Genomic DNA, 24,931 nt, shown 5'->3' on the forward strand with positions numbered 1-24,931 from the left:
TTCTTCTTCTTTATTTTTTTTGTTTTCTTTTCTTCCACATACTTTCCTACTTCTATTTCATCATCTTTGAATTCTTCATCATCATTTTGTATTCTTTGAGTTTTTTTTTTCTTGTACTTCTTTTAGTTTTATTAGACTTTTTTATCCACATTCTTCTTCTTCTACTCTTTTTTCTTCATCTCTTTTCCTATTCACCTTATTCTTGTCTTCTTCAACACTGTCTCTTTTCTTCTTCTTAATCACAACTTTTTGTTTGTTTTTTTTCTCGTTTTTTTAACTTCTTTGTCATTAACTTTGTATTTTTCTTTATGTTTTGATTATTTTCCTCTTATTCTTCTACTTCTTTTTTAAAAAAATTTTCGTTCTTTCTTCCGTTTTTTCTTGTAAGAGAAAAAATTATTAATGTTCATCAGAGGTTGATTTCAGTGGACAATATCGACCCGACAAGCACATTCGTCTCACTAACCACCCAAAAAAAAGCTCACAGGCATTTACAAGTTGTAAAAACGAAAGATTCTTGGCCCAATATCTTAAGTTTTATTAAGTATAATCTTGTGTTTCGAGTCGGAATTTGATGTCCGTCTCTCTCGAGATTTAAATAATCCATGACTTTTGTCAACTTCTCTGCACCCATTGCTTCGTCGGCTTCCTTGGATCTTGCGAATTCTGCTTACTTCTGTTGACATTATGTCCACGGCCACGGCCTCTGCCTCTGCCTCGGCCTCTCCTGTTGGTGGAGCTGCTAGTGTTTGTCTCTGATTCAGCTTCTTTGGGCTCTACTTCTCCTCGTTCTTGACTTTGACCGGCTTCTTCTTCGTTTGATGAAGATGACGCAGGAGCTGGTGGAGGAAGATACATACCGGGCACAACTGATATGTTTTTCTTCGGTTGAACCAGACCACCTTTTTCTTCCTGTGTCTTAAGTATAGCCTCAAACCGCTCCCTTCTCATGTTCTCTGAATCTGACTGGAGCAGCGGATCTTCATCCTCACCGTGTATAAAACCAGCATCCTGTTCGTTCCAAAACAAACAAAAGCTGAGATGAAGTTAATAAAAGAAAGAATAAAAGTTGAATCTTGGATTTAGATTGAAGGTCGACTTTATCCAACGCAAAAAAAGAAAAATGATCTGAAATTGATGGCTCACTCACCTCTTGGAATGACTGAGCACCACCGACTAAGTCGAGAACATGTTCAATATCACTCGCATGAAAAACTTTGCGGCACACTGGACAGTTTCCCAAGTTTTTATCTGCTGATCCAGATTTACCTGCAAATACTTATTGTATTTAGATTTTTTGAAAAGAACCGATCTTTTCCAGTTTCCATCAAAAAGACATTATCGTACGAACCTTCTTGGTCACTTGTTTCTCTACGCAGATGTAAAGTGTCAACATTTTCTGAATCAGCTTGTTTCTGCGTATGAAGCCAATTCCACCACCTAATGATGCACTCACTGATCACTTGAAATCAATAAAGAACTATTAGATACCTAAACATTTGCTGTCATTTGGAAATACTCCCGAAATAAGAGAGAGAGAAAAAGAGAGAAAGAGAGAAAGAGAGAAACAAAAACCGTAGCTGAGGTTAACGATTCTTTACCAGTGGAAACAATGAAAGCAAGACATCAGTTTCATAAATGGCATTTGTTTACTCCCGCCATCCTCAGGGAATAACGGATACAAACACAGTGGACAATCTCCATCCGGGTGATTCATAATCGTGAGCCTCTCAACTGCTTCCTAGATACATAAATGTTTGTTACACTACTTGAGAAAAAAATTTGCAGATACACATAATGCACATCGTTTGTTCGTGATTCAGCAAACTTAGTTTTTTCTTAATCTGCATATGCTTTTTTTCCTTTCAATTATGCTACATCTAGTATCTACCATTCGTTCATTTGATCATCTACACAATGAAGTAAAATGCTGAGATTTGCAGTAGCATGTTGCAGTAATGGAGAATTGCTCCACATAGGGGACACTAGAATTCACGAAAATATAAAGAGTTGTTACCTCACAAAGTTCTACCAGCATCAGAGAAGATGATAGTTCAGAAGCTTTCTTCTGAACCAACCCCATCAAATGCTTTTGCCTTTGCTCATCAAGACCCTTGGATTCGATCAGGCTGATTCGAGGTGGCTCGTCTGGATACTGTAACAACAAAAGAAGATACCTTTTAGCTCAACAACAAGACAGCCATAATTATAATGACATAGGAACCAAATTTACCTTATAACCTGCCTGTATTCTCACAACTGCTTCCACAAACTGCAGAGCAAAACTACGGTGAGCATTACCACAATGTCATCAAAAGGCACGACATGCATTTACAAAAATAAAAATCAATCATAATCTATTGATTTATCAGAGGATCACTGTGTTCTTCCTAGATAAAAATGATAAAATTTTGGTCTATCCAAGTCGCAGATTGCAGTTGCGTCAAATCATACTCGCAAAGCAACCGAACCATTTCGCATCCACTTTAGCTTTAAATTTTGAAGCTTTTCTATTGCTTACGATCGAATTCTAAGCCAAATTACTGATAGAACGATTGGCCAATCTACCAACAACGCCAAATCCCTAATCTGACAATCTCAATGTCCGTGTTTCTCTCCTCTTCTCCGATAGTTTGGGGTTTAGCAAAAAAACAGAAAACGCAGTTCTCGTTTCCGCAGAATCGAAGAACGATGATAAAAGAAAAAAATACATCAAAGACGGGGAAAAACCTGCTGAGAAGAGATCTCGGCGGTACGGGGCTTGATGTGGAGGTGAAGATGAGGAGGATAAGAATCCAATATGACGCATTCTTCGCCGTAAACTGCTTCTACAGCTTCCATCTCCATCGCTACCTCCTCCTCCGTCATTCCTTTTTGTTTTTTGGCCCCGAGAGGAACGAGAAAAGCACTCACGTCAGCGCAGAGACGGCGAAGCAGAACAAGACCTTTTCAGTAATTCCTTTTCACCATATCGGCCCCATATTATATCAATAAGTTCTGATTTACCCCAATTTGTTATTTTCTTTTCAAACTCACCCCACTCAACTCCCAAGTAGGCAAGTATTACGAATCACCGAATTACTGAAGGGAATCACAACATACGTTTAGTCGTAATGAAAAACTAATGGAAATTTATATCAAAATAGTTAGAAATCATATAGTCTTAACAACCAATATTATATACTTATTTTTTGCTATTTCATCATTTTTGAACAAAAACATGTTTTTGGCTTTAAGGAATCTTCTTTTAATTATATGATTTTAAATGAATTTCACAATATATACACATAAATGATTAATCCACCATCAGAATCTCTACGATCTAAAAAGAAAAAAAAAAAATAAGGATTTTTCTCTTTATAAGTATAGAATTTATGACTATATGGTTTAAAAGACATGATAGGCTTTCATATGGAAGAAAAAATGAAGATATTGAAGGCTTGAACAAAAAAAAAAAAGACATTGAAAGCTCTTTTATTTTATTTTTGTCTTCATACTAACTTGAGTAGTGTCTCTCTTACGTCGACATGCGAAACAACTTGGTTGGTTCTTTGCATCAGGTAGAAACTATCACACTTTGAAATACTATAATATTATATCTACTGAAAATATCTATTAATAAAAATGAAGAAAAACAAGGTGCGAATTAAAACCGTACTCCATAAAATATAGAAAGCCGGTTTCAACCAGTCAGAATTAATAATCTTATTTTTTAAGATTAGATTCATACGGCCATTGTTATTTTCAGACACTCATTTGGGTCAGTGGAAGCTTATCCGGTTTCGAGAATGTTTTAAAATCAAGATACGGTAAGAAAGTTCTATTTAAATTTTATACACCAACGAGCAGTAAATAAAATGGGATTCGCGATTAAAAAAAAAAAAGTAAATAAATTAATAAGGCTTGGCGATAAATTTAACGGTGTGAAGGTTTAACCGGGGATCAGCCGACGGGACCGAGAAGCTAGGGCGGTGAATAAATTAACTTAGAGAGATTGCCGGCAAAAAGTTATTATCGTTATTGATTGCCTTCCCGTAAGTTGCTCGACTATTTTCTTTTTATTTCTTTTGGTAACGAAATCGAGCTTCTAGATCTGCTCTTGGTAGTTTTTGTAAGATTTTATCTCGTTTTTGTTCGAGTATCTATTGTTTAGTCTTTGAATCCCCTGTTTCGGTACGCGCTGGTTTGCTTAAGAATTATTTACGAGCAAGTCTGTAGGATTTTGACCAAAGTGACTACATTGCATTTGGGACTTTTGTGAGATTTGATAAACTTGAGATTGTAAAAGCCAAGGACCTCCTTGCTGATTAAAAGTAATGCATGATGATACAAAGTGACTACTTTGTTTTTGTGGTCCAAAGGGAGACAACCTTAACTTTTTCACTCTCTGAGTAGATTGATTACTGATGAATAACTAAAAATATAACAACAAAAAAAAAAGATAGTAAAACTACTATTTGTTCCGGATTTATTGATTAAGTGGAATCTCTGTCTCTGTTTTCTTTGGGTGCTTTTTGTCGTTTGACATGGTACTGCTTCCGGAGCCTATATGACAACTAATTATATGATTTCATGTGATATATAAACACTAAAACAAGTACAATTTACATGCATAAAATTTACTCATGCTTTTTTTTTTTGTGATACTCTTTTAGTGATTCTATCTCACCATAGAGATTAAATACAAGATGCATGCAACTTACGTCCGTCCAATCCGAAATGTAGAAATTGCCTTGTTGAATTGTATGATCTGGGTTGCAGTCATCAACACCATCTTCACTTTTCAGGAGTTGTTCTTCTTGAGTGTATCGATGAATCTTTGCTGTGTAATATCGTTTCTTGAGATATAGTCAAGGAAATCGCTGAAGCTGAATTCTCCATAAGCAGCTGGTTTGTTTTCATTGACGAGCTGAGGTGCTGGACTTATCTTCTTGTGCATAGGTAGACTATGAAGACTTGCAAAAGAGAACCGTTTGAAATCTTTGTTCAGTGTCACACGATGGATCACACTCTTGTATATGCCATTGCTCATCACTTCTACCTGATCTCCCAGCTGAACTATCAAAGCTCCTTCGATATACGGCACACAAACCCATTTGTTGTTGCTGTCCATTATCTGTAGCCCCTGGCTACTCTGGAGCAAGATTGTCAGTGAGCTAAAGTCCGAATGTGGTGGCATTCCCAATGCAATCTCGGGTTCTGGACAAGCTGGATAGCAGTTCACCGCCATGACTTGTGAGCTTTCTTCGATCTCTTCCTGTAAGTAACTTTTCTCCAGTCCTAGACTATCTGAGATAGCTTCAATTAGTTGCTTATGTAGCACATGCGTCTCTTCTGCGTATTTCCCAACTTTTTCCCTGACAAGAAATGGATAGTTTCAGGAGATTCACATCAGTTATGAGTTTTGTTACAAATTTAAAAAAAAAAATTAATGGAGCAATTGGATTCTCATACTAGTCAAAAGAGAACAAGTTTTTTGTTTAATGTTCATATAGTGAACTTACTTGTAGCATGGAGGGTTGGATGGCCATAAATTGATCCACTTTGAAAGAGGATGGGAGTAGTGTTTGATGAAATCTCTCCAGTAATGAACTTTGTCTGTTGAATGGTTTAGGCTGGTGCCGTATCGTACTGGCTTATGAACGTTATCAGAAACCAAAAGCATCTTCTCTTCGACAGGCAAGTCAAAGAACCTTGTAGCTGCATCTAGTGCATCTTTAACCACTGATGATGATATTCCATGGTTTATAATCTGTAGAGAAGAATGTTTCGATCTTAATAAGAGGTATTTATATGATACATAGTGTGTTATGTGCTTTCGTGAAACAGAGATCCATGACATTTGCATAAAAAATGAAGATAAAGCATTTTCACATGGCTACTTTTTTAATATTTAAAAAAAAAAAGACTGGAAGTGGAACTAAAGACCTTTTTCAGTTTTTTTTTTTTTTTTTGATTAAGGACTTTGTTGAATATGATATAAATGCTAAAAGACAATAACTGCCTTTTAAAAAAAGCCATATATATCGGTAGATGCTTAGTACATTCCAAACTAGTCCTAGTGACCCGAGAAATGGAACACATGACTGAATTTCATGAACTTATAAATGTAGACATGCGTACATGGACACTTGAACACCGTACCAAACTTCTCTATTCATTTGGATTGTAATAATGCATGAAACTGAGTTACATAACTTGTAATGTGTGTTACCTAACCAGACATGTATACGTAGTGAATGTAGGAAAAAAAAGAAAGAAATAGTATTTGTACCTGAAAGAAACCAAATTCCTTGCAGGCGATTTCAATCTCATGGACGACTCGGGGTCTAAGCAAAGGATCGTGTAAGAGGGAGAGATCAACGACAGGAAGAGTGATGGTATCGGTGCCAATGCTTGGACCGAGCATTGGTCGTTGTGAAGGCGGAAGAATGTAACGGGTAGGCACATGAGGGACACCTGACTCGGTAAGTGCGATAGCACTGGTGAAGCAATCACCAAGCACACTCTCATCAATTCTTTCCTCCATTGAGTTTTCAAGAATCTTTACTTTGGTACTTTGGGATTCTGTTTGTTAATGCTACAATGATCCTGAGTTATAGTAAGCAAGCATGCAACGCCCGTTTTATATACGCATGAAGATATCCTGTTTTATTTTTTTATATATATAAAATAAGTCAACAAATTCTTGTTTTCTCTTTGAAAACGGTTTTGGAAACTACCTGCTCTTGTTCACAGACATAAACATTGAATGAATCATTGGATAATAATGTTCAAATAAAGAATTCCCATTTGCTTTTGGGGATTTGACACGTTGATTGAAAGGTATCTGTGAAGGATGTATGACTAGTTGCATGTTTTGCTTTTTGGATATTATATCAAAAAGCCACCATAGTATTCATAACCATGTTATATATACGGTTTCTCTCTTTCTTCCTTTTTTAGGTTGTATCATGTATGTATACATATATAATTTTAACTTCTTCTGTGTACAAAGACGTCATTTAAAAAAAAAAGTTTGGAAGTGGAACTAGTATTTGTATAGCCGTATAGGTTCATGGGGATATGGGTTCATGGGGGCATTTAACTAACATAAATATCCGAAAGAAATTAATAAAGTAATGAGGCTTTGGAGTTATATGAAGGTGAATGTTATCTGTATTTGGCTCGAATCAGTGAGATTTCTTTTTGCTGAAGAAAAAAAGTGATCAATTGTTTTCTTGTGCCTCTGGGCTCAAAGGAGATAGAGAGAGAAGGTGGTGAGATTCAACGTAAGCAGAAGGAAGGAAATGCAAATTACAAAAATAAATATTATGTAAGTGGTTGTGACTTTAAGACTTGAGAGACAGAGCCAACTTGGAGGCTCCAAAAAACCAAAATGTTTCTAGACAAAGATCTCTCTAAGATCTCTCTTTAACTTCGAGTCTCTCTCTGAAATGCGTGTTGACATTGACTTATGTCGATATTGAGGCCGATGAATGTTGGCCCAGCTTAAGGCTCATGGGTTTGGGCTAATTAGAAATACGCGTGGAAAACAAGTATGTCAAACTTTGTTGGTAAAGTATTTACTTGGCAAATAAATAATTGTTGGAAATTTGTTGCTACTTGAGTACTAGACAAAAAAAAATATATATTTTACTAAAGAACCGTTATTTTTAAAACATCAAAGTAAAATTCAAGAGAATTCCAAATTTCTTCCGTCTATACACATTTTTGTTGAAACAACCAATGCAAATTAAGTGTAACAGTGTAACTTTTAAATTTATGTATTAATACACTGGCATTTTTTTAATTATATGTATGCGTGTGGAAAATAAGTCATAATTTACAAATCTTTTTGCCAGATTTAGCTTCACACGTTTTTATGATAAAAAGTTAAAAACAGCCATACTTCGAAGATACTAAATGGCAAGAGAAATGATTGGTTCTTGATAACTATGATTTCATTTTCAGTGAAACTAATACAGTAGTCTTTACATTATGGGATTTGTGTTCAGTCATTGACCATTTTGGATTTCCTTTTTAAATTTTTTGGATGTCGCAACTCGCCAGCAAATTCCGAAAATGCAAATATTTGTTTTTTCATAGAAACACCGTACCGAATCTGTATCCTCGATTATTGTCAAAGAGGTTACAGAACGTGTTAGCCAATTGCCCAATTCCCTGCAGCTATTATCTTATTCTTATTTATCATTGCTCTGATGAAAAAAACAAGATTTAATTTCGTATAAAATGTTCAAAAAAAAAGAAAAGATTTGATTTCGATCATTTGATATCTTTTTCTTTGTCATTTGACACATTCGGAAAGAATAAATGCTCTAATATACGTGACATTTTTACCAAAAGTAAAGTATCTGTCCAAACATTCAAATTCAGGTTTGATCAAAGTGAATCAGCTAGTTGAAATATTCATATTCTAACATAGATATTATATTGTTTATTTGTTTCATCGTTTTAGTCTTCTACACCGAAAATTTCAGAACAATTGTTATAGGTCAGCGATTTATTGGTCAAAGGCAGCTAATTCCATCTAAAACACTAAAATATAAGCTAAATGCATAAACGAGTAATGTAATTTTGTAGACATAGATACAATTCGTAGTTCTTTTGAAAAATAAAGCTTTCAAGAATCACAATAGAGATTTTACTGATAGAATCTTGTTCAACCGAGATTCATTTTCAATTTCCAAACAACAATAAAAGTTTTTTAAGTTGGGGTACTTTTTGTTAAAAAAAATTGTTAAAATGAAGCTAATGAAGCATTTGACTGCATTTGTAATAATAGAAAGCCATATACACACATGGTACATAATTACATACCAATATCGTTATAATACTGATAAGTTATTGTACTCATGCATGTTTTTTTTTTGGTCAAACATGTAACTTTCTGAGCTTTTGGATATACGAATATTTTCAGATCTAGGTCGGCCTTTTGAGCATATAACCACTTCACAAGAAGCACTCCTAAATAATTCTTCCCAAAATGTCATAACAAATTGAGAAAACGTTGAGCTAATTGCACATGGATAGAATTCGTCACTTATAAATTACAATGAAAAAGAAGAAAGAATTGGTAAACATAACAACAATGAATTATAAATACAAATATTAAAAAAAAACAGCTGATGATAGTGAAGAAACAAGTTGGCAATTGATCAATCAACGACCCTTTCCTTAACCTAATCAAAAAAAAAAAAAAAAAAACGACGACCTTTTCAAAAATTCTCCTCTCTCTCTCTCTTAGTAGTCGTCCTCCTCCTCCTCATAGCCTCTATTTCTCTATATAATGCACTTCACCAATCACCATTTTGCCATCTTCCTCGCCTCTCACTGTCTCTCTCTCTCTTGAGTCTTCATCAATTTTTTAAGTTCTTAATTTACATTACAACTCAATGGGATTAACCGGGGCGGTCGCTATCCTCCTCATAGCCTCATTCCCTGCCATCTTCGCTGTGACTTTCCAGGTCGGCGATACCTCTGGTTGGGAAAGTGGTGTCGATTACACGACTTGGGTTAGTGGAAAGACTTTCAGAGTCGGTGACACTCTAGGTAAATTTTATTCCCTTGTCTGATTACTTGTTTCCCAAGAAATCCCTGTTTTTTCCCCCTTTGCAAGATAATGCTTTACCTTAAAAAGCTAATGCTTGTATCTTCTTCTTTTTTTCTTCAAGAATTCAAATATGGTCCTACACACTCGGTGTCCGTGGTTGATAAAGCAGACTTCGATGCTTGCGACAGTAGCGCAGCAACAGAGGTCTTCTCCGATGGAGACACTTCGATCGATCTTACAGGAGTTGGAACTATACACTTCATTTGCCCTACTCCTGGTCACTGCCTCGGTGGCATGAAACTCGCCATTCCCGTGCTCGCTGCCGTTTCCTCTCCGGCCACTCCTTCACCACCGTCTTCTCCAAGATCTTCACCGCCGCCTTCTCCTCGGACTCCACCGTCTTCCACTCCTCCGCCGCTTGCCCCTCGCTCTCCTCGCAAACCTAAAACACCGTCTCCATCTGCTTCTCCACCGGCTAATGAATCAGAGTCGTCGACGCCTTCGCCCTCTCCATCGCCGACTTCACAGCAGTCTCCATCGACGACTTCACCGTCTCCATCGCCGCCTAACGCGGCGTCTAAGGGAGTCATGAGCTATGGAATGATTGGAGTCACGATGGTACTAATGTACAATATAATGAGCTAATTTACAGGGTGGACAAGTTTTTTTTTTGGTCGATATTTTTTTTGGTCTGGATCTTTGGAACTACTACCTTATTGTCTGTAATAAATTATATTTTCTTTCAATCCTTTTTTTTTTTTGCCTTATTGTTACATATTATCTTTTTCTTTGTAAAATATTGCGTAAATTACAAAATCACACACATTAATATAACTCGTAGGAAGAAGAAAAAAAATGGAAGTACCAAAATAACCCGAAAATTCCTCTTCATTCCACTTAAGGCTTTGACTATTGCAAACTTACACATAGATGGACCCGTTTTTATTGATTTAGTTATATGCATTCGTAAAAGAAAAAGGAAAATCATGTAGACATATCTCCCAAATGATATAGGCCGGCTCAAGCAGTGGACTGGAAATATAACCAAGTGATTTATTAGCCCATAAAAGAAACTAAACCAACAACGTCTTTACAAGCACCACCAGTTAGAAAAAAAAAACTAAACCCATAGAAAAACAAAACCCTGAACCTCGCCACAAAGCAACAACAATTTTAATATCCGATGATTCATGGAACCAAACACTAGTGATGAAATGTAGAGATACGGAAAGAAACCGTGTCTTCTTCTTTTTAGCTTGTAATTAAGCTTTGTTGTTGTTTTAGGCTATAGAGATTCTGAGGTGTTAGATCTTTCTACTTACAAAGTAGTCTTTTGTATGCTATATTGGCTGAGAAGACTGTATGATGGTAAATCTTCAAGACGTGTTATGCCTTCAACCATAATCTCTCTCTCTAGTTGCCGCCTTGTCGATTTCATAACCGTCTGTTATTCACACAATTACCTTTTTTCAGTTGGTGAACTTCGATAGGCCATAGTTACACTTGAAAAGGTTACTGCAAATACTTACATTGAATTCCATATATGAAGCGCGCATGGAGAGCCATTGCTGATCCATTAGCTTGAAGGCAATGCAATATAGAAGGTCAAACGCAGATTCGTTCACTGCAAACAACACAAGTCCAAGGACACTCGCTTAGCAATCTAACTCGTGACACAGAACGAGACAAAAATTTAACCAGCATCGTCTGAGAACTACCCGTAAGGAACCTCAGAAATGTTTCCCCGACAATACTCCGTGGTTTCACTGTAAAATTAAAGCGTACTGATTGTTAGCTAGCGCAACTAGGATACTGTTACTGAACCTGAGTATCTCAAAAAAGGGTACTCAACATAAGTACCAAAGGCAATGCTTTACACTAAATCGAAATTAGTAGTGAGCATGCTATTTTAGCAAGTTGCCTCAAGATTGCTGCCTAATGGCATGTAAGAGCTTGCCCAAAAAGGAATATCTATGCAATCATGGAAAATAAGTATCGTGGCTGTACCTGCTTCAAGGTCAAGCATCTGGATGAGCATGAACGTAATATTGATGCCAGCAACAGCAAATGGGTATTCCCACACAGAACGATCCCCAACCTGCTTCCGCAGAAGGTCGTGGAAAGCTTTCTGCAGGAAACAAACAAATGGTGTCGAAAATTTGAGTGACAGAACTTAAATGGCATTACATGATAGAAATATCATCCGTGGTAACAAATAAAAACATGTACAGATCGAGTTTCGTCCAGACAATTTTGAAATTTTTTTGCAGCTTTTCCTTAAGACGTACCGGGAAAAAGTTGGGAATCGGAAAATTTAACGGAAAAGACAATTTAGCAACTTTTGTAAAGGCGTACCGGGAAATTCCTAGCCAAGTACAACAAGTTTTCTAGAGATATGAAACCGCCACCCCTGCCAGACGCTCCACTGTGAGTCAACTGAAGTGTATAAACCTAAGGATTATGACAATGAGATGTGAAGTGACATTACCTAAAATCTGTTGATGGATCTTTTCCCTGCCAACCCATTTCCTTCCATTGCTCAGATACAATTCCGTGTAGCTCTTCTTCAGGAAAGGCAAGTTTCCAAAGATCCTTCAGAGCTTCCTATATTAAGTAGCCAGCAATATTCATGTAATGTAGGTAAATTGAAGTGCTGGTAAACTTGAGACGGCTACCATAGCATAAGTTCATTGTGAGCACTGAGCAGTCCTTAGAAACACAACCTTTGAGGAAACCGTACCTGATGCTGAGATATTGAGCTGTCATATGCTATATCAATGCGGTTCTGCAACCTCTGCAGGCATTCCTCCTGCAAGCATTGACAATGAGGATAAAAGTTATAGCTAGAAACAAACTATCATTATAGAGTAACCAAGAAAACAGAGGAAAATGTTTTAACCTGAGCAGGTGTTAGATCAAATGAAGGACGGGCATCACCATCTCTTCCCTGAGCACAAACACAAGAAAGGCCACGGCCTAACCATGCTGCCGATCCAGCCACAACATCAGCTGCAATAATCATAAAGAACTTAGTAATTAATAAAAGAGAGTGACTAGTCAACCAAATTTTAGCTGACTTTTATAGATTTGAGGGTACAGCTACATATTGCAAGTCTCTGGAATACGTGAGAAGCATACAATTCCATTTACGCATCAAAATTCTCCACATAGAGAACGATGAAAAATTCCAAAGTACTTGACTCCAAACAATAACGGAACACCTCCATTATTAGCTTCCCATTTTTTACACAATCAATAGGGAAGCATTGAGACAGCTAACAAAGAAATTAGCAAAATGCTCCATGAAAACAGACTAGCAATTTTAGTGAGAGAGAAATGTAAAAGGATGACTAATCTCAACTATGGAAGTCGGATAAAAGCTTTTGACAGAAATCACGCAAACTAAAAATAGCACTTACAAAGAAGATCCACACACATAACCCCACGGATTTATCACAAGAGCAATAAACGCAAATGGCGAAACATAGATCTGCGACACCAAATCTAGAGAGATAAAGGCAATCGCCAGCGAAGAAAGAGAAATAGAAAAAGGTTGATGTAAAAGTGAGAGAGAGAGAGAGAGAGAGACGAAAACGCGTTTGTTCCATAAGAAGAAGAGAAGAAAAAAAAGCATCGTGATGTAGAAGCAGGAATCGCGAGTGATGAAAATTACCAGATGAAGAATGGTAAACGTTTCCTCGTTCAAGGCCTTGAGAAATCCGCCTGACGGCGACAAACGAGCCTCCTCTATCATTCATCACTCCTCTTCTCTCTTAAATCGTTATTCCGATTCACCTCACCACCCCAAATCTCTTCGATCATCAACCTGTCACAATCAAATGCAGAATAACCAAATATATACACATCAGAGACGAACAACACAATACAGTATTCGAATCGAATACAACTCTCGTTCCTAATATGATCGACACAGACTCAATGCGAACCACAAAACGAGAAAATGCTTTTAGAAAACCACTGGGAATCATAGAGAAGGATAGATAGAAGAGAAGTCTCGAGATCTACCGAGTGTCGCCGGAGCTTAGGCGGGGACAGACGGCGGAATCAAGCGGAATTGATTAAGAATCGGCCGTTTCGTAATCTTATAAGAAAGCAAACAAAATAAAATCAATTTTAAGTTCATTTGTATAAAGCGGTAGGCGTAGGATCTCGCGCGTGTGCTTCAATCGCAGTCAAACGTTTCGTTAATAACGGAAATAATGACTCGTGCGGTCATCGCTTCCTTTAACTCGGGCGTCAACGACAATCTTCTCTAGTAATTGATTTTTTTTTTATTTCTTTAAAAAAAAAATATTATTAAGCATTTCTTTCCGATTCTGTTATGTAAACAAATTATATGGAAAAATAATAATAATAATTGTTGAGATCTCATCTTTCTATATTGTCACTGGACATTTTGAACTACGTAATCAAAATTTAGAAATGTGATATTACAAAATGATATGATTAGCAAAAATCTTGGTTCTACACCTTAGTTTGGAAACGCTGTTTCAGTCAGATCTGCATTGTCGACAATACTTATTTACTCTATTTAAATGTAAGTCAAGAAATACATATGTGATCAAATCAAAACCAATTTCGTTACAAATCAAGTTTTTTGGTTTATTCTTTTAACAAAACCGAAATCGAACCCGAGTAGATATACTACTAGCTTGTAGAGGTGATAATGTTGTCTTACAACAAAGCCTATCGTATCGTGAGACGACAGTTTCATGAGGCGTGGGCCAATACTATGACCGGTATAGTATAACAATAGCCGACCCGCGTGTAAATTTCCTTTTTCCTTTTGTTCGTGTGATTCGACATTCAATTATTATCATGTTGCTTTTTAATTTTTTTTTTTTTGATTTAGAAAATTCCCAGTAAAATCAAATTTACGAAAATAATTAAACTTGGGAATTGTCATAGTCGGTGTAATGAGGCATGACTACTTTGTCCGACAAAGGCTCCGTTTTGCAAAAACAGTTCCTAGATCCCAAAATTATCGTTGGGTGAGTCAATGAAAACACGATATTCAGTTTATTTTTAAAAGTAAATGTATGAGATATACCTGTTACTATTCCTAATTTGCGGATATATCCAAAACACTATTCGAGAACTGTACATAATTTTATAATACTATCTTACCCTTGTCCACACATTCCGGGCAGGTAAAAAATTATAAGTTTTTTATATTGAAGAGATTATATAAATTTAGACAAATTTCAGAAATTCATAAATTACTAAATTCAAAGGCGGTTCCTTCTTTTCATTTCAAATTTTGAATCACACATTCACAAAATCTTCATATCCAAAGACTTTTGGTGAATTTCTTTGTTTGGTAAGCTTCCATTTCTGCAACTTTGTTTTCTCCGCTCTAGTTTATCCTCTGATTCCTTTTATTTTACGTTAACAGGGTTTCTCAAATATCTAATTTTCATCTCTCTGAGAGGATTTTCGCCACGGGTTCAGAGCCAATAGGGGAGAGGGTTAATTTTTACTAGAAATCTAAAACGCTTTATGCCATCCTTAGTGCACTTGACGACGACGAAGTGAGGAGAATGCAAGATTCACAACTGGAGATACCGTCTTTTTCCGGTAATTTTGGTTTCTACATGCTAGCAAGACTTCTCCGTGTTAACAAAAAGCACGAGTTGGAGTTCTCTCTGAAGAAAATTGTGGTCGAATGATTTTTCTATGCTGTTCAGTTGGTTATGATAACGGTTGTACCATCTCTGGACGAGAGCTTGACGAAGAAGAGAAGGTATAAGTATCATTTAAGTTATATATTTTTTTATAACATCCACCATTTCTGATATTACGCTAACCAATACTTTAGATCGTTTTAACTGACTTGTACCGTTGTAATGAATCTATCATTTTTTTGTCATGGCTGCTTTGTCTGTATCACATTCTTTCTCACTAGGTTGACTCAGGAAGAAACGCACCACGTCGAAGAACCCGACTACCTTAACGACAGAGAAACCGGACACAAAGAAATAGGGTCCTCGTAAAAGCAAAAGACTGAAGACTTCATCTATCATTTATAGAGATTTCTATTGTGTGTTAAGGGATTGAAAGCCAAGCTGCTGGACGATTGATAGTATTGTCTAATTCTGTATTCTTGTTGTTAGTTGGAAATAATTCATTTGGATCGGTACAGGTAATTGTTACTAAGTTCATTTGGTAATATTGTCTAATTCTGTATTCTGCGTTTATCGTCCTAAATTTCTTAGATGTCCTATGGAAATAAACGAGGGTTCATCTCGTACCACCCAAGAGGTTTTCATTGGTGAGCGGATACGGGTGCTGGATCCTAAGGTAAGTCATTCTTAATTATTTGTGTATTGTTACCAAATTTGTTCAGTTTCTTATGATATCTCTTCTATCTCATTGCAGGTGGTTGATGCCTTAATGTTCCACCTTCGGCACAAGTGCAGTCCGCAAATGTACTCGATGAACTACACCAAAATTGAGTTCTTCGATACCAACAAAATTAGTTAGCGTAATATCAGAAATGATGGATGTTATAAAAATTAGTAGATGTATAATGAATCTAATTACAACGTTAGAAGTCAGTAAAACGCTCTAAAATATTGGTTTGCGTAATATCGGAAATGGTGGATGTTATAAAAAATTATATAACTTAACAACAATGATACTTCTACCTTCTCTTCTTCGTGAAACCCTCGTGCATGACTGGAGCTAAGGGTCATCTTGGCAATGCTCGGGGCAGCAGTTACTCCAGCCATGACAGTATAACCAATAACAGTAAACTTGTCTACAACATCGATACTTAGACAATTTCCAAAGATTTTAACAACTACACGCTTCTGTAGACATGAAAAATATTCACTATATAATCTGCATACTGGTTTATATGAACAATAATAAGTTAACATCTAACAATGCAAGTTCCATAATTGAGTTTATAACTGATCTGTAATTTTTAACAAAATTAGTAGATGTGTAATGAATCAAATTACAACGGTAGAAGTCAGTAAAACGCTCTAAAGTATTGGTTAGCGTAATATCGGGAATGGTGGATGTTATAAAAGATTATATAACTTAACAACAATGATACTTCTAACTTCTCTTCTTCGTGAAACCCTTGTGCATGACTGGAGCTAAGGGTCATCTTGGCAACGCTCGGGGCAGCAGTTACTCCAGCCATGACAGTATAACCAATAACAGTAAACTTGTCTACAACATCGATACTTAGACAATTTCCAAAGATTTTAACAACTACACGCTTCTGTAGACATGAAAAATATTCACTACATAACCTGCATACTGGTTTACATGAACAATAATAAGTTAACATCTAACAATGCGAGTTCCATGATAACAAATTTCATACTCTGAATTCACCACGAGAAAACATTCGCTGTTTACATGGGCGTCGAGGTGGACGTCTGGTCACTGGAGACATGAGTGCAAATTGAGCCATGATATCCCCTGCTACAGTAGGTGCCTAGTAATCTGGAACAAGATATATGCTTTCCGAGCATGCCATCCTCTAAAACATAGTCGTTAACTCTTCTCCAATCAATTGCTTGATGTTAGTCTTCGTTTGTGTAGTCGTTGCAACGACATAGGAACCAAAAATCGACAAGAGCTGGAACTCGCTGTAACTGCATATCTTCGTACAGAGATTCACTCGGTAAGATAATTCACGTTTGTCAGTCGAGTGAGCGATACCTCTTTATATAGAGTGTAAAAAACTTTAATAACATGCACATATATGTATACATAGTCATGCCATATACATCCTCCAAATCTTCTAGATTCTGCATTAAATGTTGCGTTGGAAGTGGTAATATTTTGTGGTGGACAGACACCTACAAGCAGATCTACAACAACTACAGGAAGCTACATCGGCTGATATTATCTGTTAATTTATGTTTTAAAAAAATTAAAATAGCTCGCTACAATCAAAGAAACGCGTAGGCAGGAGTTTTTGTGTAATCTGCCACGATTTTGAAATGCCAACTGTCCGTCAGATTACTGTTTTTCCTATATCGCAAATTTTGACCAATTTTAGGTATATTTCGCCAATTCACTCTATTTTTAATCAATTAGATAGATTAGTATACTATAAGACTAGAGCTTGTGGTAGCGTGGTGCACGACTCTTAGATTTCGTATAAGGTTCAGTTCGTGCTATTCATGTCCAAATTTAATGTTATTTTATTAATGCTACAACTCTTAATTTTTCCTTAACTACTTTCGGTTTTCTTAATGTTTACATGATATATTTACAATCCGATGACCTTTGTCGGGCCTAGCTCCATTGACCAATGTATCTTCCAACATATTTATTAGTATTAACAACTAATCCCTTCCAATACACTTTGTGATATAATGTGGTTAACTTTGCTGATTTTGTTGTCACAGGTTATGGAATCCGTATCTGTGGCCCATCATTTTTGGTCGATTCTGATGGAACTTGGAAGCAATTAAGATAGTTCATACCATGTTTTAGTTAGGCCCATATAAGCAGCCCATCTAAAAACTATATTGTACCAACCGGTTTCAAAACCTGATCCGGTCAGTCAGGCTGACATACTCCCAACTTACTGGCCTCGTGAGATCATTACGGAGCATTGTGTATGAGATTATTACGGAGCCACACTATACTCATAAACAGTGCTTAAGTATCATAAGATTCCTTCTATTTCCTTTACTTAACTTGATTTATACTTTCATAGTAAGGTTAGTACGAACTCATGATTTGTTTATATGAGAGGTGAAAACGAATAATCGTTAGTTATTTGGAAGACAAAGTTTTGGAACGTTCTGTCATTCCAACAAATAGTAAATCCTCCGAAGCTTAGAATCAAAGCTTCAAATTTTAAAATAATATCGATGAAGTCAATTACACTTGCACATATATATTATCGGTTATGTATAATTATTCAACATGTTTTTCTTTTCACCGATTTGATTGGTTTATTACATTAACCAATAATTTATATAACATGATATGTAGAGGTTTATAAGGAGTACAACTAAACAAACCAGATTACGCTACTTAGATTCAGTTTGGATTGATCGGCTCTGTTTTGTTGGATCGAACACTGTAACAAAAGAGAACGGGAAAAAAAAAATGAAAGAAACAAAAAATAAACAGTGGAGAAGAAGAGACCATCTTTACATCTCCTATGTCCTGTCCTCCACTCTGTGACCAAAATGATTTAAATTAAAATTAAAACCCAAAACTAAAATTGAATTAAAAATAAGGAAAACCCTAGTTTTCTCCGTATTCTCTCTCAAGCTTCAGAAAGTCCGAGACTTTGAGGAATCTAAGCTCGAAAAATCTCCTTTTCTTGTCGAGGGAATCTAATTATGTACAAGGAAAGGAGTGGAGGAGGTGGTGGGTCATCGAGATCGGAGATCCTCGGCGGATCAATTGATCGGAAACGAATCAACGATGCACTCAACAAGAAACTCGAGAAATCTTCACCTTCCACATCTAGGGTTTTCTCTTCTAAAGACAAAGATCCCTTCTCATTCACATCTACTTCTACTGCTAAATCTCAGCTTCCCCATGGTAAATATTTATTTTTGCATAAGGGAGGTTTTTTTTAGTAAATTGCATTTTTTTTTTACAATGTTATTGCTTGATTTTCAGCAGTGGAATCGGAAACGGATAGTGAAGGTTCGGAGGTGAGTGGATCGGATGGTGATGATACGTCGTGGATCTCTTGGTTCTGTAACCTGAGAGGGAATGATTTCTTCTGTGAAGTCGATGAAGATTATATACAAGATGATTTCAATCTTTGTGGATTAAGTGCTCAAGTTCCTTACTATGATTATGCACTTGATCTCATTTTAGACGTTGAGTCTTCAAACAGTAAGTGATCCGATCCCTTCTTTTTTTGTCTAAAAGGAACGAGTAAAGTTAGAAATCTTTTTGGTCTGAAATCTTGTATCTTTTGGTGGAATTTAGGTGAGATGTTTACTGAAGAACAGAATGAAATGGTGGAATCAGCTGCTGAAATGCTATATGGTCTTATTCATGTTCGTTACATTTTGACAACGAAAGGAATGGCTGCAATGGTTAAGTGTTTCTTAGTGTTTTTCTTTACTCTTTTGTTTTGTTTTCGTGCTTTTAATTTTCATCGTGTACTTAACGATTTTCTCATGTTAATGATCTCTCTGTAGACTGAGAAGTATAAGAACTGTGACTTCGGGAGATGCCCGAGAGTTTTCTGTTGCGGACAGTCTTGTCTTCCTGTCGGACAATCCGACATACCGAGATCGAGTACTGTGAAAATATACTGCCCAAAATGCGAAGATATATCTTACCCACGATCTAAATTCCAAGGCAGTATCCTTTTTCTCTTTTCAAAAATCTTTTTGGCTTTATCATTTCAATATTTGAGTGAAAGTTTAGCTCTGCTTTGGCTTAAATTGATACAATCTAATCTATGGTTGAATAATACTGGCATAAATGCTGCAGCGCGACATGTTAGTGTTATCATGTCTTAGAGTTTTCCTTGAATGATTTCTGCAGATATTGATGGAGCTTACTTTGGAACCACATTCCCTCACTTGTTCTTGATGACTTACGGGAACCTAAAGCCGCAGAAACCGGCTCAGAACTATGTCCCAAGAATCTTTGGCTTTAAGGTACACAAACCATGATACTAGTGCTCTGCGTTCTCAATGGTGGTACGTCTAGTGGCTCGGTTTTTGCATGCGGATGAGCAACTGAAACGATAGCTACTGTTTGAATGGAGCATACAAGCAATCATTGGGTAGAGGAAGATGAGAGCTAAAATGGAATTGGAAGTTGAAATCTTGAAAGAATGTCAGGAATTACAAAAGATAACTTAATCGCAACATCCTGGCTTCGTTGGGGGTAAAAGAAAGACCTTGAAAACTGTTTCCCCAGTTAGTTGGATTTTTGTTTTCACTGTTTGTCTAGAAATTTGCTGGGTCTTTTTCTTCTACTCAGCTTCTGTTTTTTTGTTTTTTTTTTCTTTAATATCATGTAAAACTCAGAATTTATAGTTCAAGGTTAACCTAACTTCTTGGTTATTTCAGATTCGACAGAATTCTAAACATAAAATTTGTAGTACAGGATCTTGTTTGTGCGGTTAAAACAATTCGGTTAAAGTTTCGATTTAGCTCAAATGTGTAATCCTCCTAGTAGTTCATGTCATACCTGTAACCTTGCTTGAGGTTCAAACATCTCGGTTTGATCGTGAACTATCACTATTTTAAACATTTGAGCTCAAGGTCAACCAAGGCTAAGCAAGATTAAAGTTCACGATCGTTTAAACATTTCAGAAGTCTCAGACTGAATGATTGATGAGAAACCTAGTTATAGCAATGAGCTTGTAATTAAGTATGATGAGAAATAGAATAAAAATTCAAACTCGATTAAAACCTTGCTAAATGTAATAACGTCTTGAAACAAAATCACAAGCATAGTATTCCAAAACACAATTGTCAAAAACAGAGAAGCCAGATATAAAAAACAAGCAGATTTAACCCTCGATCTGCTCCCTCAACCTCCTGATGGTGCTTCTAACGGTAACGGCACTCGCGGTGCTGCAATTTACAAAAGATACACTTTGTCAGAAAAAGCCATTACTGATTAATAATAAATCCAAAGCAAAACAATACGTGAAAAAAGACTTACTTCATTGTGTAAGCACCACCTGCCTTGACCTTGCCACAATCCTTGCATCCCCAAATTCCGACGGCCTTTCGCTTCACACCATACTGCAACCATACATCAAATCAATCCACAATTACAAACTATTTTAACCAAAAAAGATTCAGCAAACAGTTAAAGATTAGTGGGAAAACGAATAATCATTATACCTTGCCGCAGAACTCACAGAAGTACTTGCTGTGCTGGCTGACTTCCATCTTCTTGATCTGCTTCCTGATACTCGCACCATAACGAGTACCTGAGAATTACACAGTCATTGATAATGTTAAAAGACTTGACGTTCTATATAACCCCAATTAAGAAATAAAAAGGAAAAGACAAAAAGAAACGAAGTAATCAATGGTAGGCATCTTTCCTAAAAATTCTAATGTGACAGAACGAGAATCATCGAACCAGATGGATAAATCTATTTTATGTGTTAAAAAAAGACTTCACAATACATAAACTGTTGAAAACAACACTAAGCAACTTTATTCGAAATGAGCAACAGAACCAAATAACTTTATCCCTCAGACTTAAAAATTGTTCTATCCCAAATTTTCACAGCTTAATCATCCTAAATACGATTTCATGAGAGCTTCTGTATAGAGGAAAAATGAGGTGAGAAGCCTTACCGTACTTGCCAACGATTCCGACCTTCTTCGTTCTCTTCGCCTGTCAAACATTCGACCCAAATGCCGAATCAAAGGAAAATGGTGAGCGAAAGAGTTGGAAGAAATAATCGTAACTTAGATCTCAAACAAATACTCAGAACATCTAAAATATACTGCGTCTATTAACATAGTTTGATAATTTCCTAACGATTAAAAAGAAGAACAATAACGCATAAAGGGAAGAGATCTTCACCATTTTCCCAAAGAGATGAAGACGAGCACCTCCGCCGAATATGTGAAAACCCTAGGGAGCAACTCGCTGGCCTTTTTAGAGCAAAAACCTTCTTATATATACGAATTATACTAGGGCATTGTTTTCATATGGGCCTCATCGAAATATAGGCTCATAAAATATGGGCTTTCACATTTATCCAGCTCTGAAGACATTTTTTTTTTTTGACATCCACCAGCTTTGAAGACATAAAAAGCGTTTTTATTGCTTCTCACTTGGATTAGATATCAAAAAACAAAAAAAACAAAAACAAAAAACCAACTGTCACTAGTAGTTTTTTTCAGTTCACCACATCAACCTTTTTTTTGGTAAAGAAAAATTTGGACCCATTTCTCATCTTCTAGAAACAGTTGGGCATATCATCTACAGTGAATTATTGTACATCTTATTAACAGAAAAGGGAAAAAAACATGTTGTCGTGAAAAAGTAAAAGTAAAAAAGAAATGAAAGTATAGAAGAATTCTTCACATTTACACCCAAAAAAAAAAAGAAGAAGAAGAAACAAATTTGACCAAAAATAAAATAGAGAAGAGCAAAAATAAGAAAGAGAGAGGAAGGGTGGGGGACGTGGCACAATATCCCGTGAGCGTGTTTGTTTCAGCCCTAGACCTAAACGCACCCAACTCTTTCCTTTCTCTTCCCAAAACCTCCGTCAAGTTTTTGCAACCAGTCTCAGCCGTTGGATCCGGAATCCGCCGTATCTTCACTTCATATGCCTCCTTTCAATCCACCGGAACCCTAGCTTGGTCTGGTGAGTCCTCGTCTCTTCCTTTCGCTGTTTGGATTTATAGAAGGAATGATCCGTTGATTTTGTTTGGCGTAAAATTGGATGATTTCTGTGGTAGATTCCGAGGTCTTATGCCTTCTCAACTACGCGAGAGCTACTTTTGAAGTGTTTTTGTTGGTTAATCTCGTGCTTGCCTAGTGGCTTTTGTTGCATTTCCAGGACTAATTCGGTAACAAACAAAAAACTTGATTTAGGTTCATTATTTGAGTTTCGACACTCTTTGCTACTAGTTATCTACTATTATTGATCCGATTCGAGCTTTACATTTGTTTATAATGTTATATGATTGTTCTGTCAGGGGATAAATTAGGAAGATAAGTAATTGCGGGAGTTTGAGATCATCTTGTACCTTGTCAATATGACATGCCATAATTTATCTGTTCTTACTTCCATGTTCCCTAGATTTCTTTTACAACTTTGATATCTATGTTGCTAGATTTCTTATACTTAAGAATTCAATTACAAAACCTTCCTGCTTCAGAGTCAGCTCACTAATGCTTCTTTTTGTGGCGCATTAAATGTTCTTTTGACAATGTTATAATGAATGGGAATGTGCAGGATTGAAAGATGGATCAATCTGTTATTTTTATTTTCCAGTAGCTTGCTCAATTTTTGTTGAAGCTATATTTTCAACATATTAGAACTTGAAAACTCTCAAATGGATGATGGTGGGCACCGTGAGAATGGTCGGCATAAAGCAGCTCAGGGCCAGGTACTTTTACAATGTCTTTTCCATCAGCTTCAAATCAAATCATTTGTTCTAGTCTCTCTGCTGCATACATCTTATCAGCTTAACACTGTTTATTCATGCTGGAGATAGTTTTATTAATGGGAATTGTATAATTTGAAACAGTGGATGATGCAGCATCAGCCATCGATGAAACAAGTGATGTCAATAATAGCAGAGCGAGATGCAGCGATTCAGGAGAGAAATCTTGCTATATCAGAGAAAAAAGCAGCAGTAGCTGAACGGGACATGGCATTTCTCCAGCGAGACACGGCCATAGCTGAGCGCAACAATGCAATAATGGAGAGAGACAGTGCTCTTACAGCTCTCCAATACCGTGAGAACTCCATGGCTACTGCTGCTGCTGCCGTTGCCAATATGGGGGCATGTCCACCGGGATGTCAAATATCGCGTGGTGTGAAGCACATGCACCATCCACACATGCATCATCATCAACAACAACATCAACATCACATGCCTCAGTTGAGTGAAAATGCATACGAGACCAGGGAAATGGAGACAAACGACGGTCTCCCCACATCACCACCTACCGGATCTGCCTTGGAATCTGCCAAACCAAAACGCGGTAAAAGAGTGAAAGACCCAAAGGCTACAACGAAAACCGCTGGTAATAAGAGAGGGCCAAAAAATCAGAGGAAGGTTAAGAAAGAAAGTGAGGACGACTTAACGAAGATAATGTTCGTAAAGACGAGCCATGACTACGGGGAAGAGGAAGCAAGTAAGCACGTCTTGATAGGATCGAAATCTGATTGGAAAAATCAAGAAATGGTGGGGCTTAACCAAGTTGTTTATGACGAGACAACAATGCCACCACCTGTATGTTCATGTACAGGAGTTCTCAGACAGTGCTACAAATGGGGAAATGGAGGTTGGCAATCATCGTGTTGCACAACCACACTATCAATGTATCCATTACCGGCACTGCCCAACAAAAGGCATGCTCGAGTTGGTGGTCGGAAAATGAGCGGAAGCGCGTTCAACAAGCTTTTAAGCCGGCTTGCTGCGGAAGGGCATCATGATCTCTCAAACCCGGTCGATCTCAAGGACCATTGGGCAAAGCACGGTACCAACCGCTACATCACGATCAAATGATATGTGTGTATTTAGGTGTGAGTTGTTCTTATGACACTTATCTTGATTTTTAAGTCATATATTTGTACTAAATTCAAATAAACTCGAAAGTAAAACAATTGTATGTGAAGCCAATGTCATGTTGTATTATAACTATAATAGAAAAAACCTTAGCAGCACAGCAGATTCACTTGGGTTT

General features: G+C 36.8%; 7 protein-coding genes across 14 annotated transcripts; 3 read left to right on the top strand and 4 right to left on the bottom strand.

Annotated features, from left to right (window-relative positions):
• Positions 1–386: 386 nt before the first annotated feature.
• On the bottom strand, positions 387–2,930 carry LOC18020068 (E3 ubiquitin-protein ligase RNF25). The gene is made up of 7 exons (XM_006402534.2): positions 2,731–2,930; positions 2,234–2,272; positions 2,018–2,155; positions 1,602–1,741; positions 1,352–1,455; positions 1,151–1,269; positions 387–1,011 (listed from the first exon to the last, which is right to left on the bottom strand). The coding sequence occupies exons 1-7, from the start codon at positions 2,866–2,868 to the stop codon at positions 616–618; spliced, it is 1,074 nt and encodes a 357-aa protein (XP_006402597.1). The 5' UTR covers positions 2,869–2,930; the 3' UTR covers positions 387–615.
• A 1,853-nt stretch (positions 2,931–4,783) lies between these two features.
• On the bottom strand, positions 4,784–6,650 carry LOC18020069 (flavanone 3-dioxygenase 3). Its single transcript, XM_006402535.2, has 3 exons — positions 6,275–6,650; positions 5,505–5,752; positions 4,784–5,357 (listed from the first exon to the last, which is right to left on the bottom strand). Exons 1-3 carry the CDS (start codon positions 6,527–6,529, stop codon positions 4,784–4,786), a joined length of 1,077 nt encoding a protein of 358 aa, XP_006402598.1. The 5' UTR covers positions 6,530–6,650.
• Positions 6,651–9,316: 2,666 nt separating this feature from the next.
• Positions 9,317–10,198, top strand: LOC18020090 (uclacyanin-3). 2 transcript variants are annotated; one of them, XM_024157211.1, is made up of 3 exons: positions 9,317–9,552; positions 9,675–9,902; positions 10,044–10,198. In XM_024157211.1, exons 1-3 carry the CDS (start codon positions 9,396–9,398, stop codon positions 10,196–10,198), a joined length of 540 nt encoding a protein of 179 aa, XP_024012979.1. In that variant the 5' UTR covers positions 9,317–9,395. The 2 variants fall into 2 exon arrangements, with proteins under 2 accessions (XP_024012979.1, XP_006402599.1); XM_006402536.2 differs by having other exon boundaries at positions 9,675–10,198.
• A 388-nt stretch (positions 10,199–10,586) lies between these two features.
• On the bottom strand, positions 10,587–13,667 carry LOC18020091 (ELMO domain-containing protein A). Of its 2 annotated transcripts, XM_006402537.2 has the most exons (10): positions 13,580–13,667; positions 13,227–13,379; positions 12,453–12,562; positions 12,294–12,362; positions 12,042–12,157; positions 11,909–11,963; positions 11,561–11,681; positions 11,272–11,319; positions 11,083–11,177; positions 10,587–10,997 (listed from the first exon to the last, which is right to left on the bottom strand). In XM_006402537.2, the coding sequence occupies exons 2-10, from the start codon at positions 13,309–13,311 to the stop codon at positions 10,872–10,874; spliced, it is 825 nt and encodes a 274-aa protein (XP_006402600.1). In that variant the 5' UTR covers positions 13,312–13,379; positions 13,580–13,667; the 3' UTR covers positions 10,587–10,871. The 2 variants fall into 2 exon arrangements, with proteins under 2 accessions (XP_006402600.1, XP_024012868.1); XM_024157100.1 differs by lacking the exons at positions 13,227–13,379; positions 13,580–13,667 and adding an exon at positions 12,973–13,056.
• Positions 13,668–18,754: 5,087 nt separating this feature from the next.
• Positions 18,755–20,634, top strand: LOC18020092 (casein kinase II subunit beta-3). Of its 4 annotated transcripts, none has more exons than XM_006402539.2 (5): positions 18,755–19,105; positions 19,187–19,408; positions 19,505–19,614; positions 19,720–19,885; positions 20,072–20,629. In XM_006402539.2, exons 1-5 carry the CDS (start codon positions 18,901–18,903, stop codon positions 20,200–20,202), a joined length of 834 nt encoding a protein of 277 aa, XP_006402602.1. In that variant the 5' UTR covers positions 18,755–18,900; the 3' UTR covers positions 20,203–20,629. The 4 variants fall into 4 exon arrangements, with proteins under 4 accessions (XP_006402602.1, XP_006402601.1, XP_024012769.1 ...); XM_006402538.2 differs by having other exon boundaries at positions 19,720–19,882; positions 20,072–20,627; XM_024157001.1 differs by having other exon boundaries at positions 18,788–19,105; positions 19,190–19,408; positions 20,072–20,634.
• Positions 20,635–20,921: 287 nt separating this feature from the next.
• On the bottom strand, positions 20,922–22,157 carry LOC18020093 (60S ribosomal protein L37a-2). Its single transcript, XM_006402540.2, has 5 exons — positions 22,088–22,157; positions 21,856–21,895; positions 21,391–21,479; positions 21,206–21,288; positions 20,922–21,114 (listed from the first exon to the last, which is right to left on the bottom strand). The coding sequence occupies exons 1-5, from the start codon at positions 22,088–22,090 to the stop codon at positions 21,051–21,053; spliced, it is 279 nt and encodes a 92-aa protein (XP_006402603.1). The 5' UTR covers positions 22,091–22,157; the 3' UTR covers positions 20,922–21,050.
• Positions 22,158–22,675: 518 nt separating this feature from the next.
• Positions 22,676–24,923, top strand: LOC18020094 (protein BASIC PENTACYSTEINE6). 3 transcript variants are annotated; one of them, XM_024156999.1, is made up of 4 exons: positions 22,700–22,877; positions 22,972–23,082; positions 23,472–23,625; positions 23,767–24,923. In XM_024156999.1, the coding sequence occupies exons 3-4, from the start codon at positions 23,572–23,574 to the stop codon at positions 24,751–24,753; spliced, it is 1,041 nt and encodes a 346-aa protein (XP_024012767.1). In that variant the 5' UTR covers positions 22,700–22,877; positions 22,972–23,082; positions 23,472–23,571; the 3' UTR covers positions 24,754–24,923. The 3 variants fall into 3 exon arrangements, with proteins under 3 accessions (XP_006402604.1, XP_024012768.1, XP_024012767.1); XM_006402541.2 differs by lacking the exon at positions 22,972–23,082 and having other exon boundaries at positions 22,676–22,877; XM_024157000.1 differs by lacking the exon at positions 22,972–23,082 and having other exon boundaries at positions 22,699–22,877; positions 23,555–23,625.
• The last annotated feature ends 8 nt before the right edge of the window (positions 24,924–24,931 follow it).

The sequence above is a fragment of the Eutrema salsugineum genome, unplaced genomic scaffold, assembly GCF_000478725.1.
Source record: "Eutrema salsugineum unplaced genomic scaffold, Eutsalg1_0 scaffold_19, whole genome shotgun sequence".
Taxonomy (NCBI): domain Eukaryota; kingdom Viridiplantae; phylum Streptophyta; class Magnoliopsida; order Brassicales; family Brassicaceae; genus Eutrema; species Eutrema salsugineum.

Excerpts from the sequence above, each read along its gene's own strand:
- LOC18020068 (XM_006402534.2), bottom strand. The coding sequence starts at position 2,868 with ATGACGGAGGAGGAGGTAGCGATGGAGATGGAAGCTGTAGAAGCAGTT. Across the intron at positions 1,742-2,017 it reads TGCTGGTAGAACTTTGTGAG|GAAGCAGTTGAGAGGCTCAC; the intron begins GTAACAACTCTT and ends TTATGTATCTAG. Across the intron at positions 1,012-1,150 it reads GTGCTCAGTCATTCCAAGAG|GATGCTGGTTTTATACACGG; the intron begins GTGAGTGAGCCA and ends TGGAACGAACAG.
- LOC18020069 (XM_006402535.2), bottom strand. The coding sequence starts at position 6,529 with ATGGAGGAAAGAATTGATGAGAGTGTGCTTGGTGATTGCTTCACCAGT. Across the intron at positions 5,753-6,274 it reads AGGAATTTGGTTTCTTTCAG|ATTATAAACCATGGAATATC; the intron begins GTACAAATACTA and ends TCTTCTCTACAG. Across the intron at positions 5,358-5,504 it reads TCCAACCCTCCATGCTACAA|GGAAAAAGTTGGGAAATACG; the intron begins GTAAGTTCACTA and ends ATTTCTTGTCAG.
- LOC18020090 (XM_006402536.2), top strand. The coding sequence starts at position 9,396 with ATGGGATTAACCGGGGCGGTCGCTATCCTCCTCATAGCCTCATTCCCT. Across the intron at positions 9,553-9,674 it reads CAGAGTCGGTGACACTCTAG|AATTCAAATATGGTCCTACA; the intron begins GTAAATTTTATT and ends TTTTTCTTCAAG.
- LOC18020091 (XM_006402537.2), bottom strand. The coding sequence starts at position 13,311 with ATGAATGATAGAGGAGGCTCGTTTGTCGCCGTCAGGCGGATTTCTCAA. Across the intron at positions 12,158-12,293 it reads GCTCAATATCTCAGCATCAG|GAAGCTCTGAAGGATCTTTG; the intron begins GTACGGTTTCCT and ends TACTTAATATAG. Across the intron at positions 10,998-11,082 it reads CTTCATATATGGAATTCAAT|ACGGTTATGAAATCGACAAG; the intron begins GTAAGTATTTGC and ends TGTGAATAACAG.
- LOC18020092 (XM_006402539.2), top strand. The coding sequence starts at position 18,901 with ATGTACAAGGAAAGGAGTGGAGGAGGTGGTGGGTCATCGAGATCGGAG. Across the intron at positions 19,106-19,186 it reads TAAATCTCAGCTTCCCCATG|CAGTGGAATCGGAAACGGAT; the intron begins GTAAATATTTAT and ends CTTGATTTTCAG. Across the intron at positions 19,886-20,071 it reads ACGATCTAAATTCCAAGGCA|ATATTGATGGAGCTTACTTT; the intron begins GTATCCTTTTTC and ends TGATTTCTGCAG.
- LOC18020093 (XM_006402540.2), bottom strand. Across the intron at positions 21,480-21,855 it reads CGGAATCGTTGGCAAGTACG|GTACTCGTTATGGTGCGAGT; the intron begins GTAAGGCTTCTC and ends TGTAATTCTCAG. Across the intron at positions 21,289-21,390 it reads TCTGTGAGTTCTGCGGCAAG|TATGGTGTGAAGCGAAAGGC; the intron begins GTATAATGATTA and ends GTATGGTTGCAG.
- LOC18020094 (XM_006402541.2), top strand. The coding sequence starts at position 23,572 with ATGGATGATGGTGGGCACCGTGAGAATGGTCGGCATAAAGCAGCTCAG. Across the intron at positions 23,626-23,766 it reads ATAAAGCAGCTCAGGGCCAG|TGGATGATGCAGCATCAGCC; the intron begins GTACTTTTACAA and ends AATTTGAAACAG.